This window comes from Cryptococcus neoformans, chromosome 5, assembly GCF_000149385.1.
Source record: "Cryptococcus neoformans var. neoformans B-3501A chromosome 5, whole genome shotgun sequence".
Taxonomy (NCBI): Eukaryota; Fungi; Basidiomycota; class Tremellomycetes; order Tremellales; family Cryptococcaceae; genus Cryptococcus; species Cryptococcus deneoformans.
Window position 1 is genome coordinate 553,508 of NC_009181.1, and position 12,500 is coordinate 566,007.

General features: G+C 46.1%; 5 protein-coding genes across 5 annotated transcripts in view; 3 read left to right on the forward strand and 2 right to left on the reverse strand.

Moving 5' to 3' along the window:
• Positions 1-226: 226 nt before the first annotated feature.
• Positions 227-2,475, forward strand: CNBE2100 (hypothetical protein; the record flags this gene model as incomplete). Its single annotated transcript, XM_770403.1, has 14 exons — positions 227-261; positions 316-355; positions 404-478; positions 531-730; positions 790-803; positions 858-928; positions 972-1,027; positions 1,088-1,101; positions 1,164-1,281; positions 1,341-1,614; positions 1,664-1,742; positions 1,799-2,068; positions 2,149-2,372; positions 2,461-2,475. 14 exons carry the CDS (start codon positions 227-229, stop codon positions 2,473-2,475), a joined length of 1,485 nt encoding a protein of 494 aa, XP_775496.1.
• A 424-nt stretch (positions 2,476-2,899) lies between these two features.
• On the reverse strand, positions 2,900-5,075 carry CNBE2110 (hypothetical protein; the record flags this gene model as incomplete). The annotated part of the gene is made up of 12 exons (XM_770404.1): positions 2,900-3,238; positions 3,300-3,331; positions 3,391-3,515; positions 3,566-3,893; positions 3,947-4,105; positions 4,160-4,280; positions 4,340-4,549; positions 4,604-4,635; positions 4,697-4,717; positions 4,775-4,808; positions 4,877-4,936; positions 5,013-5,075. The coding sequence occupies 12 exons, from the start codon at positions 5,073-5,075 to the stop codon at positions 2,900-2,902; spliced, it is 1,524 nt and encodes a 507-aa protein (XP_775497.1).
• Positions 5,076-8,298: 3,223 nt separating this feature from the next.
• Positions 8,299-8,883, forward strand: CNBE2120 (hypothetical protein; the record flags this gene model as incomplete). The annotated part of the gene is made up of 3 exons (XM_770405.1): positions 8,299-8,675; positions 8,733-8,793; positions 8,845-8,883. 3 exons carry the CDS (start codon positions 8,299-8,301, stop codon positions 8,881-8,883), a joined length of 477 nt encoding a protein of 158 aa, XP_775498.1.
• Positions 8,884-9,390: 507 nt separating this feature from the next.
• Positions 9,391-11,703, reverse strand: CNBE2130 (hypothetical protein; the record flags this gene model as incomplete). The annotated part of the gene is made up of 3 exons (XM_770406.1): positions 9,391-9,698; positions 9,751-10,445; positions 10,508-11,703. 3 exons carry the CDS (start codon positions 11,701-11,703, stop codon positions 9,391-9,393), a joined length of 2,199 nt encoding a protein of 732 aa, XP_775499.1.
• Positions 11,704-11,959: 256 nt separating this feature from the next.
• CNBE2140 (hypothetical protein) overlaps positions 11,960-12,500 on the forward strand; it is a gene marked incomplete at both ends in the record, with an annotated part of 1,394 nt that continues 853 nt past the window's right edge. Inside the window, 3 exons of the mRNA XM_770407.1 lie at positions 11,960-12,243; positions 12,317-12,365; positions 12,435-12,491. Coding sequence (XP_775500.1) covers positions 11,960-12,243; positions 12,317-12,365; positions 12,435-12,491 — 390 coding nt within the window. The remainder of the gene's footprint in view (positions 12,244-12,316; positions 12,366-12,434; positions 12,492-12,500) is intronic.

Here is a 12,500-nt window from a genome sequence, read left to right on the forward strand (position 1 = left end):
AGGACGTCAGAAGATACTGTGCCTGGCGAGGTACGATTGGAAGAGGAGAAATATGGACGAACGGATAGCGACACGACTATAGTGTCCAGGGAGAATGTAGGGAAATTGGGCAGCATTCGGAAGCATGGTAGAGGATTGACAGAGGGTGATAACGGTTGGTACCCACCGTATCATCTGAGCTCAGAGTACAGTGGACTGATATACGCTCGTAAAAGAGGTGCCGGACATGCCAAAAAACAACTTGGCTTTGGTGATGCCTGCGTAAGTATCTCCATGTGTCTCAAGGTCTAGGCTAACTCTCTTGTTTACAATTAGTCTTGGTCTAGTACTTTTTCTGGCGGCCTTGGATCAAACGGTAAGGTCTTCAATCGACCCACTGTCGTTAACGAATCCTTCCAAATAGATTGTTGCAACAGCGCTCCCTACTATCGCAGAAGATCTCAACTCATCACCCTCGGAGTATTCGTGGGTGGGCACGGTATGTAATCGGTCTTTGCTGAATGACACAGTTGCTGACCAATCTTTGGTAGGCCTACATGTTGTCCTCGACAGTCCAGACTCCTTTCAATGGTCGTGTCTCAGACATCATTGGTAGGAAGCCAATGCTGTATGCGGCTATTGTGATCTTTACCGTCTTTTCTGCACTGTGCGGTGCCGCTAAAAGCTCGAGCTGGTTGATTATCGCCAGAGCATTTCAAGGACTAGGCGGTGGATCTATCATTGGATTAACGTAGGTCACGGAATTCCATCTATATTTAATGATGTTTGTTAACATTTATCACATCCCAGCTCCATTATTGTCTGTAAGCTTGGCTCTTGGCCCACATAGTTTCACAAAGTTGCTGACGCCTGCTCAGCGGATATCGTCCCCCTTGAAAAGCGTGGAGCGTATCAAGGGCTTTTGGGATCTTCATGGGGCATAGCTGCGGTAATATTGACATCGTCTATACTATAACTGTGACTAATCAAAGTGCCTGCAGGTATTGGGTCCTCTGCTTGGCGGAGTTCTCACCGAAAAAGCATCTTGGTGAGTTTCTAGACAGCGAAATAAAAAAGGAAGTTCTCGATTAAGATAATGCAATCGCAGGAGATGGTGTTTCTGTAAGAGCATTGCTATATGTTTGACGATTGAACATTTGAACATTACTAATATCTCAATGAAGACATCAACCTTCCCACATGTGGACTTGCATTCGTGCTTCTCATATTTACTCTGAAACTTAATCCTACTCGCAAGCTTACATTCAAACAACTTTTAGCCACTTTCGACTTTGTAGGACTGTGAGTGCCGTGGTGTCAACTATCGTACAATTATAAGCTTACTAATCAATCGGTTACAGAGCTCTTTTACTCATTTCATGCGCTCTTCTTATTGTTGGCTTTTCCCGAGCAGCTGATTACGGCTTTGATACCCCAACTTCATACGGCATTATAATCGCAGGCGCTGTTGTTTTTGTCGCCGCTGTTGTCAACTTTTTAATGACCAAACGTAACGCTATCATACCCTCAAGAATGTTCAAGAACAGGACAACGCTATTTTTCCTCCTTGGATCGACCCTGCACGCCATCGCTTTCCTGCCTTCTAATTATTTACTTCCGCAAATGTTACAAGGAGTGGGATTTACATATTCCAGTCGTCACAATGGACTGACAATCATTACAGCTTCGAGGCGATACACCTCTTGAGTCAGGGGTTCACTTGTTACCCTATGCCCTTCTTGTCGCTTGGATGACTGTGGTCGGTAGGTCGATTTTATTACACCCTCAAGTCAATTTGCGCTAACTTGGCCCATCTCAGCTGGACAGATCAACTCTCGTCTCCGTATCATTCGTCCTGTTGTCTGGATAGGCTATGCGTTGGCTGCAATTGGATTTGGACTGTTTTATAAGTACTACACGGCTGATGTTTCCTACGCAACACAGGAGGGCTTGTTGGTCATTGCCTCCACTGGCATTGGGTTGAGCCTTCAATCTCCTCTGCTAATTTTGCAAGCGGCTATGCCGCTCAAAGAGATGGCTGCTACTACGAGTGCTTTCTCCTTGACAAGGAGTATGGGGGGAAGTATTGGTGTGTCCATTATCTTTTTTTCTCAGAGTTGCTTCAAATTGAGTGTCGTATGATAGATCAGTACTGAACATATTTCCTAGGCTTGGCTGTTTTCACCGCAGTCTTGAATACCAACCTCCGTACTCGCTTCGCAAAGATTCCAGGATATGGGACTGAATTCACTGTGCCTAGGTCCGCCTCTGACTATGCCGCTCTTCAGAATTTGCCAGATGGAACAATGAAAGACCAAGTCATGACAGGGTTTGCAAATTCTTTTAGGCAATGCTGGATCATCGGTTGTGCCTTCTTCTTGGGATCTCTTGTCGTGAGTTTTGCCGACATTGCCTGGTTCTCTAAATGGCCGACTGAACATTGCGCTCCTTCTAGTTAACCCTTTGGACCAAATCATATAGCACAAGGCGCTCTAAGCTCCAAGCAGGGCTTATTGAAGGGGAGGCCCAGGAACAAACAGACCTAGAAGCTCAGATTGAGGTACCCAGGAATGGGGATAGAACTACTGAACTCCCATTGACCGGATATTACACAGTCGACGAGTTCTCTGGGGAAGAAGGGAAGCAAGGCGATCGCAGGATTCCAAAAGAATTAAGCTGAAAAGGTCTATCGATTGTTATACATTTATTTACTCATCCAGTATCGCATGAAGAGCGCCGATGGTAAGTTGGGCACTATATGCTACCGCTCTTCTCAATACAGTTAGGCGATCAGTTGAAAAAAGTACTTCCATTACCTCTTATACATGATTTACTCGCTGCTTAGATACGAATTACAAAGAATCGCCGCCAAAGATCGATAATTAACTCCATAATTCACAGCGTTCCCCACGCATTTTCTTTAACTGCTGTAGACAGGAGTCTCGCCTTTCCTCCCTTCAGATAAGAGTACAACTGCGTATTTGCCAGAGATTTTCCATCCGGGTTCCTCCTCGTCGAGTTTCTCTCCAACGCCAGTTGGAATACCGACCACGACATCAGACTTGATCGTTCGGAGTGAGCAGACAGGAGGCGATCCAGCCTCTGAGGCCAAAGGACCAATAGCAATAGAGAACGGAGTATCCAAAGGAGCATGGCAGTCGTATGTAAGCTTGCGATGATTGAGATCACCCTTGAAGATGACAAGGTCTGATTCGGAAAGATACTGGAAGAGATCAGGTGCCTCAGAATGGAGGTCCCACTGACAGCATCTCCTGTCAATAATCATTCCGCAAATAAACAGAAAAGGGTCAAAGACTCACGAAAGTATATCCGGTACACCAGAATGGGTGAGCTATGAGTCAATTAGCTACTTGTTATCGCTTAGTTTCCTAGTTTCCTGATCGCACTCACCCTCGTACTTCCACTTGCCCTCTTTCTCGTACTTCTTCCACCTGTGACCAAGGGTCCTCAACGAGTCCATTTCGACGTCAGTAGCTTCTTCGAACAGATGACCGTAAACACAAGAGTTGAGGATCCTAAACTGCTGTCAATCACAAATGTCTACATCATAGCCATGGCCACGTACCAGTCCCAATCCTTTTTGGTAACGTCACTGACGAACCAGGGGATCTTTTTGCCGTGGAAGATTACCTGACTGCAAATGCCACTTTGGATGAGCCAATCGGCGTAGACCATGTCGCAATACAGCTCGAAGCCAGCATTGTCTAACACAAAATCGATACGGCCTCCCTTCAAAGTAGCAACGTAATTTGCAAGTTTATGAAGATCATTGCCCAGGATATTCTTCTCAGTGGCCGCAAGATGGTCACCGCCAGTTGACTGCAGTTTTTTAATATCATCCTCAGTCATGTCGATAAGGAGAGACAAGTCGGTGGAATTACCCCACAGACAAACTAATCGTTTGTGTTCAGCTGCAAAGAGCTACAATTTGCCATGCGACACTCACCTTGCGTCAACTCGAGGAATAGCAACTTCTTCTTCTCCAACTGCTCTTCTTCTGACAAGTTGGCATCAATGGTCTGAGACTCAGAGAATCGTTGGGAAAGCTCAAAGACAGCTTGGTTGGAGCGAGAAAAGGTGTCGCATTTCTGACGGAAGAAGACGTCTGACAACAATATCAGTCTTATTTCGGTCACATACCATTCATGGATCAACTTACCGTACTCGACAAAATACTTGCTCAATGAGAAACATTCTCTCAATCTTCGGTACTTGTAAGCTTCAGCAAAGAGCCAAGGGGCATTCATGAAATCTTTGCCTCTGAAGAATTTGGCGATTTCCTTAGTAAAATAGTCGAGTTAACTGCAGTACGACCTATTCAAAGAATATGAGGTCCTACCTTGTTCCATAATGCAATATCGCCCGCGCCATCGTCAATGATTGGACGAAGTTTGCTGTTTCCTTGGAGATCGCCCATCAAGTGCTCCATCCTTCCGATGCAGTTTACAAGATCCACGATACGGTCCTCGTCGTATTCCTGATTGACAGACTTCCACACATCGTCGATGGCCTTCCCAAGGATAGTAGGGAGTCGGACGCCCATGGTAGCCTAACGATGTAACGAATCAGCCATCATTTACAGCCTACTAAAATGGTTGCGTACGTGAGCAAAAGAATACTCATGGTAGCCTCGGTCTAAAGAGTATTCGTTAGAATCGGGTGATGCAGACTCAAGAGCTGGAATTGAAGGACGCACAAGCAGGCCAAGGAGGTTGGTCTTCAGATATGGATCAGCATACATACATGTGTGGCATTATACAGCATTATAACTCACTTGGGTTAACCCTAGATGGTGTTCGTGGGTATTGCTATTAAGAATCAACTGATGTGTCAGCGGTCTGGCGATTATAAATAGTCGGAAACTCAAACCACTCACATTAGCGTTCTGTCGAAGCTCGTTCGCCTTTGGTTTTGGGGGAAGATTGCCCAAGTTCAGCTGAAAAATCCTTGATGGTCAGCGGATTGGCCATGGGAACCGTTTCTCCGTCATCAAATCGTTACGCTGCACGCACCACGGTCTTCTGAGGCGCCTTCGCGCTGGGGTGACTCTTGTTGGTTCCGCTCTCGTTGCTCATATTGTACTTTATGGATAAATCCGGTGTAACTGAAGGTGATATCAAAATTCAAGATGTGACGATGGAAAAGAATAAAAAATTGAAACAAGAGCGGAAATTGAATGTTCGTGGGTTATATCACGTTCAGCAGCTGTGGAGGGACGGATTGTAGATTGTAATAAGAAGTCGCAGACGGCCATCGGCAAAGCCCCGGCCCCGCATAATAACATCATTGACGGAATGCCAATCGAGCAATTGAGGAACAGGGGAGGATAGAGAACGTCAGCGGCTATACTTTCCAGTTTCCAGTTCCCGCCGTAATAAAAAAGGTGTGGCCCGAATGGCCAGTGAAGAAAGGCGGATGAAGTGAAAACGTCAGACGTCAGGGGCCAAGGACGGGTCAAGTGCGTCATATCGCATCCCCACACTCCGGCGCCCGGAGAAATGATATCGGTCACCACCTGCGAACGGAACAAAACAAATACCCTGATAAAAACATCGACCACGGATAATAATAAAGAGCGGTATTAATTCTCTATAAGAAGTCGAGATCTTTAACTCGAAAACTGAGTAAAGGAGAGACACAAACAACAAGAAAAAGGCAGGGCAACTTGCGCCTAGTACTTCCTCGCGGCATATTACATGGCTATCAAAAGGCTACATGGGGGGCAGCCAGCAGCTGCCACACATGCGGCGCAGCCTAACCATGCTCAGTCGTGGAAGGTGATTCGCCCATTACCAAAACGGAGAAAAAAGGGAACGTCATAAAAGACGGAAAAAGAAGGAACCCCCCCACCCCCTCAACATTTTCAGACTCGCTAAAAAAGAACGTATATCACTTTCTACCATCAAAGACTGGAGATAATACGCATGACAATGACACACACGGTACCGAAGAAGATAGTGGAGATAGATTACTCCATGGCTTCGCCGCCTCTGGCAATAAAGACTAGAAGCAAGGCAAAAAAGTCAAGTTGAGAGCATAGAGTATAGGAGGTCGTAAACCATCCAGATCTTCCGATAAAAATGTACGCAGAAAAAAGCTGACAATACCAGAATGGCGTAGCGTGGCAACTGAACAAAGGCTCACCGTATCTTTGAAATAAGCTGTATGTCTTATGCCTGGCAAGTGTTTGTAGAATAGTATGATGAGATAAAATCTTTCTCGGTTGGAGATCGTGTGTAATCTTTGAGGGTATGGGTTTTAAGATGTTCTTTATATATAGACAGCAACACGCCTACAAGGGTCATATTATTCAATGATCATGGGCTTTCTGGTTCACATCAACTACTGTCGGGATTACTTGGTCCATCCTTCTGGTTGGGCGAATCTTTGTCATGGAGATCCAGGAGATCAGTGTCAATGGTAGGTTGGAACAAAGACAACAGAAGCCATTCATCAGTCATCAGAGTGATCAACTAGACACATGTACGTTCTTTTGTTCTCCCTTCCGCGTATCAAATTCTCCGTCGGCGTCGGACGAAGCCACCTGTGTTGAAAGGTCGGTGCAAGGCATGATCATACACGTGTGCAGAAGGATAGAGACAGACATCCTGACAACAACTAGCCTGCGATCATCAGCCTCCTCAAATAATGCTGCTGTAAAAGAGCAGCGGGGTCTCGTCAATTGCCAAGTCTTATTCAGCGATCAACCAATGTTGTGAAAAGGATGCACTCCGATCGCTCACGACCTGCTGCTGATGGGTGTTGTTGGACATTGATAGAATGTGCCTGTGTGACTGTGTTGTGTGTCCAAGTGCATTATTATCTACATCATGCACGACATCATGATCACGATGGTGCCAGTTGCCCAGCGAGCGGAATGTATCGTCGCCGTTTGGGTTTACTATGCGCCGTGCATTAATTTCATTTGAGGTCCGAATGGGTCCCGATTTACTATTATTTATGTATGTTCTTTTCTTATTTATCCTCTTTTCCTATAGAACTACTAGATCTTTTGGTACCTAAAGATACTACAATTACCATTATCCAGACGCTCAAACTTAGCCATATACGGCTACATTCCGATTTCTGAACCTCTCGCTCCGTATCATCGGAGGACCCAAGGAATGTTTCCATCCTCCTGCAGATCACTCCCAATATTCTCTATTTTCTACTCTTCCCGCCTACAAACTCCTCCATCAAATCACCACTTAAAAAGCCTCAAAGGCAAAACCTGAGCGCTCCCTCCTCGGATGATCAGCAGTTTTGTCGTCTTTTTTCATTCCGTCGTCCTATCGTCCAGCGACCCAACAAAGCACGGCATTATCGCCCTAGCTACTAAGCACACACTTAAATCGAGGCATGGAAACTATGGCAATTTCTTTCGCTTCAGTTCTTCCGCTATTTCTATTGATCTTCCTTTCATCATCATATACCTTCCTTGGAAGCCCTCCGTTTACTGCTGCCTTCCTATTTTAAGCCTTTGTCTTCGCAAACCAGTGCGTCAAGTGACGGATGAAAAAAACGGAGACCTTTGTTGTCCTATTCTAGGATCGTCGGAGTCGAAGACCACTACTAAGCTTCTTTGGCTTTATTACCTCCCACCGAAGAAGAGGACTATTATGGATCGGCTCCACTACTCTTCGTCCTACTTGTTTACAAATTCAAAACCCTCGGGTGATCTGTTTTTTGTCCTTATCCTTATATATGATTACTGATCTTTCCCGAGCTCAAAGCACTTACAAATCTGGACCTACATCATAATATCAAATTCCAGTGAGCAGCGCCTATGTCTCCTCTATTGTTCCTTGACACAGTCCCCTAACACCATCGCAGTGTGTCAAGCATAGCATAAAACATTGGCGCATCAGACTTGTTTCGAAGTCACCTGCCTGTTACTTAGCGACGGAACCGTACGACACCTTCATTCCCAAAAAGTGAAAACGAGTTCAAATAAACTTGAACCAAAAGGCCGATTACTCAAGGTGCTCTGCTGATGGCCACGCCACCGGTCTTCAGCAGTACAACAATATGCCAAGTAAGTATCCGGCCTCGCCGCGATATGCAAAACCAACCAAAATACCTGGGGCGTTCAAAGGTGTCATAACAGGAGCTGGACACTCCAGTATATACCTCACTCCTGTTCAAGAGGAGAGGATTCTTAACTGGAGGGAGGCTTCAACATCGTCGCAACCTCGGCGGCCAAATGTCAAATCTGCGCCAGCTTCGGTCCGTTTGCCATCCAATAGCAGCATCTGTACCTGCACTTGTATCGATTGCCAAGGAAATCCAAGTCCCACAATGTCATGTTGCTGCTCTGGTCATTCGCCAAAATCCAAAACCAGTCGCCAATCGAAGAAAGACAAGGGTCCAAATTCTCATGTGAAAAGCTACTACTCGAGGAACACAGCCCCCGAGTCCTCCAACATGACGCCCACGTTACCAACCATGATGACAGTCAGGCCGAAGACAGTACCGATAGGGAGGCAGCCTCCTAAAATTAAGGCTAATAAGACCTGGGCCGCCTCTCGCCCAGCATACGAGCAGACTTCCCCACTTACGGCGGGACCACCACAATGGACAGCCCCTGGTGATTCACCAATGGATATTACCCCGTTAAATACAAAAATTCCAATGCTCCGGATTGCAGGCTCAAGAGACCCTATATCGCAGAGCTAGTAAGTACGAGGATGCTTGATTATTGTAGAATGAAGCTGACATCTGACTGGACCCAGCTGGAGACGAATGTTTCCCCCTTCTGCAATGCCTACTGCGATGCCTGCATTTGGGTTGCTTGTAGGTGAACCATCTTTTAACAAATGCTCATGACGTATAATGGGATGGTAGCCACCTCAATTATTTGGCATGCCATCCAGAAAACCATAACAAGCTCAACCCACGCGAGTCAAAATTGGAAGCCGTTGACCGTTGTCTATCCAACTGGGGTTGATGTCTAAAGAGACGCCGAGAGAATGGTGGAAAACACTTTGGATTTTACGAGCTTGGATGCTGAGGCTAAGGAAGAAAATGGGTATTAGAGTCATATCTGCGCATTTGGGGCTGCGGCCACACCTAAGAGAACCGCAGACTGTGTGAAATGGAGGGAAATCTAGGTCAAACGAAACCAATTATAAAATGACGAATGTTTTCGGTAATATTATCACGAACGAGTGAAAAAGGAAGCATTGGATTTGCGCTCGTATATCAGATATAACTTAATTACTAGGCGCTGATCGCGGGTTTCGCATCTATAAGTTCATAAACGTGATGTACTTAGTGGTTAATGACCAAGTTAGCTCGTATAAGGCACTCAAACTTCAATGGCTATTGGTGACTTCTATATTCATCTGGAACTACAATATTCGAAGATGACCCATCACATCGTAATAACCCTCATGCATCTTCGAGCATTTGATGTTCCCTCCCTTGTGTCTCCCCATCTCCTTGATGGACAGTGCCATAAGATACTTCCCTTTCCTCCTCCTCCTCACTGGCATGAGTCTCTTCATCTCCGATCTCACTTGAACTTTCCTCAAGACCTTCTTCAGTTTCATCATCGATGAAGGCGTCAGAGATGGCATTTCTGCCCTTTTTTGAGTTGAGATGTTCCCCACGGGAGGAAGGATACCTTGCTCTGCGCCAGGCTGCATTCTTTCTTTTCCTCCTATCTTCTCTGATTTGGCGATGAAGATTGATATATTCTAGCATATAATACATCAACAATCAAGAGTCGCAGCACGCTGAAGAGCTCACCTTGTTCAGTCTCACTGGGCTTCTCAGCACCTCTGTTCCAAGATCCATTCTTATCATCTGGCTCATATTCCACATCATTCGAGTCCAAGGCCTCCCAAAGGCTGTCTTCGTATAAACGATCGTGTTCCATGTCAACCTTATGAAGCATGTCATGTAATATCGCATCTTCTTCATCCTCCGCGTCGCTTTCTGACTCGGAACATAAGATGGAGGGGGTGGCATCAAGAGAATGGGGTTCGGGTATCGTTGGATGATGGTTGTAGAAGGAGGAAAGTGCTCTCCAGGGGATATCGTTTGGGGGGAAAAGTTCGCGGGATAGGTTATTCCAGCAAGTGTATTCGGAACCATATTCAATAACCGATGTCCCCTTATTTCTGCCTTCTGGTGACCTTCGTTGCTCATGATCCTCAGCAACTTCTGCAGGGCTGCTGTGGACGTCTGTCATGCTAGTTTTCGTATCTTGGAATGAAAGGGCATCTGCACATTGTAAAGCCAAGGCTTGCTGAACGTGAAGAGAGATAACAGCAAAATCGTCGTCATCCTTCGCACCGTTTGACGATTGGCCGGCTTGAACGGCCGATTGTTCCGCAATGATGATTGAATTTAAGACAAGAGGCTTGAGGAATTTGAGGAGGTCAATATAGAGTCCTTGAATAGTTGATAATGTGATAGTGAGGTTAGGTTGCCCATCACGTCTGTACATAGCTTCGTCAGCTCGTTACCTAACTCATTGAAGCTAGACTAGTGTTAGACTCACTCAAGGAAACGCGACATTGAATTGTACACGAAGATATCCAGACCACGACTTTTCAGACAGTCAATAATTTCAGGGCGTTTCGATCGCTGTCGATCACTAATACCCGTCTCACGAAGACTTTCCAACATATCGGTTGATGACTCCGCCTGATTCCTTTTTGCAAATATCACATCGGCTCCGCCTGCAGCATGTATCTCGGCCGTCGTCATTCCTTCTTCTAGAAGTTTCTTGGTCCGATATCTTTCCCGACACTGCTGTCGATTGAGTATCTGCGTGAGCAACAGGCGTTGTTCTGGTGTGCGTCTCTTTTTTGGAATAGCTTGAATTGCTGAGAGATTGCGAAGGTCACGCGCTATTTTCTCTTCACGACTGCCTATGCCGGGGACTTGAAGGCTATTGGAAGGACCGGCTGAAGAGCGCTCATCATCGCTGGACGGTTCTGCAACCGGTGGGGTGGTAGGTTGTGTGACCTCTTCCTTATAATAATAATCAAGCCAAAATTTCCAAATGAGATGATCAAGCTCGGGGACCTTGTCGACTCCGATGGATTCAAGCCATTCTTCTGCCTCCCAACGCTTCTCCATTTCCTCCGTACCGGGCCAGCTTTCAATGATACGTTTCCTCTCGCCGGGCCTAGTATCTCTGGGTATGTCAACTTCCTTATTGAGATCACTTCGTGCTTTCCTTTTCCTCTTCTTTTGGAAGACCCTATATTCTTCTTTCTCCTTTTGCTCTATGACAGCGATAGCTTCTGTGGCAAGCTTTTCCTCTTTCAATACCCATTTGTCAGAGACTTCTCTCGCTGCCGGCGCCACTTCTTCTCTCCAATATCCGTTCCGTTCCACACATCTTTCCTTCGTCGGTCTTCCTTTTGACTCGTGGGTTTGGCGAGAGGTTTCAAGTAAGTCAAGGTACCACTGAACTTCAGCCACACTCTTCCCAACATCGGATGCTATCAAATCTGGCCGAAGCCTTGAATGCCTTGACAAGGCCGCGAAGAACAACTGTTTGTCGTAAGAGGTCCAGATATTGTTTGTAGGGGGAACAGGTGTTGTACGGAGGGGTTTGACAGTCGTATTGCCAAGTTGGCCGAGATAAGAGCGGCGGGAAGCTTTAATGTGCGCGTCAAGATGATGCAGGTACCATTGGGAGCTGCCAGTATGGGACAACTGTCCGTTATCTGGTTGCCGTGGCATAGAGGCCAAATTGTATTTCAACTTCGTCTTGCAGGGTCGAGGTGGGTGTCTGTGGTTTCAGCTCATTAGATTATTATTATTGTTCGTTCGTTCGTCTCTTGTTTGTTGTTGACATGGAGAGAAATACATAGCAGCAAATTAACTCGTGACGTCACGATTGACTCGACCTCAATTGTATCGACATCGGTCTCGCATATACATACGTACGTAGTAGTTCGGCTCCAGCAAAAGTAGACATTTATCTGCCTCAGTGACAATGGGATCCCACAGCAGAAACAGATCAAGATCAAGGTCTCCTGATAGGGAGAATGACAGAGACAGAGAGCGTCATGGACACCGTCACCGTAATCGTTCTTCCTCTCCTCGCCGTGACAGGCATCGAGAAGACCGCAATCGAAGCCACGGTACAGATCGGGATAGGGACCGCGATCGTCCGAAAAATAAACGCGATAAAGTACGTGATACTACCCCTTCCGATGAGGAAAGCTTGCTGGATTTGGATGAAATGGGGGTGAAGGAGATTTCGGAAGACGATTACTTGTGAGTCAGGCGCCCGCTGTACTTCAGTTGAGTGTCTTCGCAACTAGCTACGGTGCTGATTGCCCGAAAATAGCCTCAAATCCAATGAATTCAGGCTGTGGCTTAAGGAAGAAAGGGGAAAGGTGAGCTCGTAGCCTACGTTTTGTTTACTTTCAGCCTGACCTTACACATCAATTGATACGCGCAATTAGTATCTTGACGAGATGTCTTCCGAATCTGCCCACAAATACTTTCGAAAATTCTCCAGAGTGAGTACC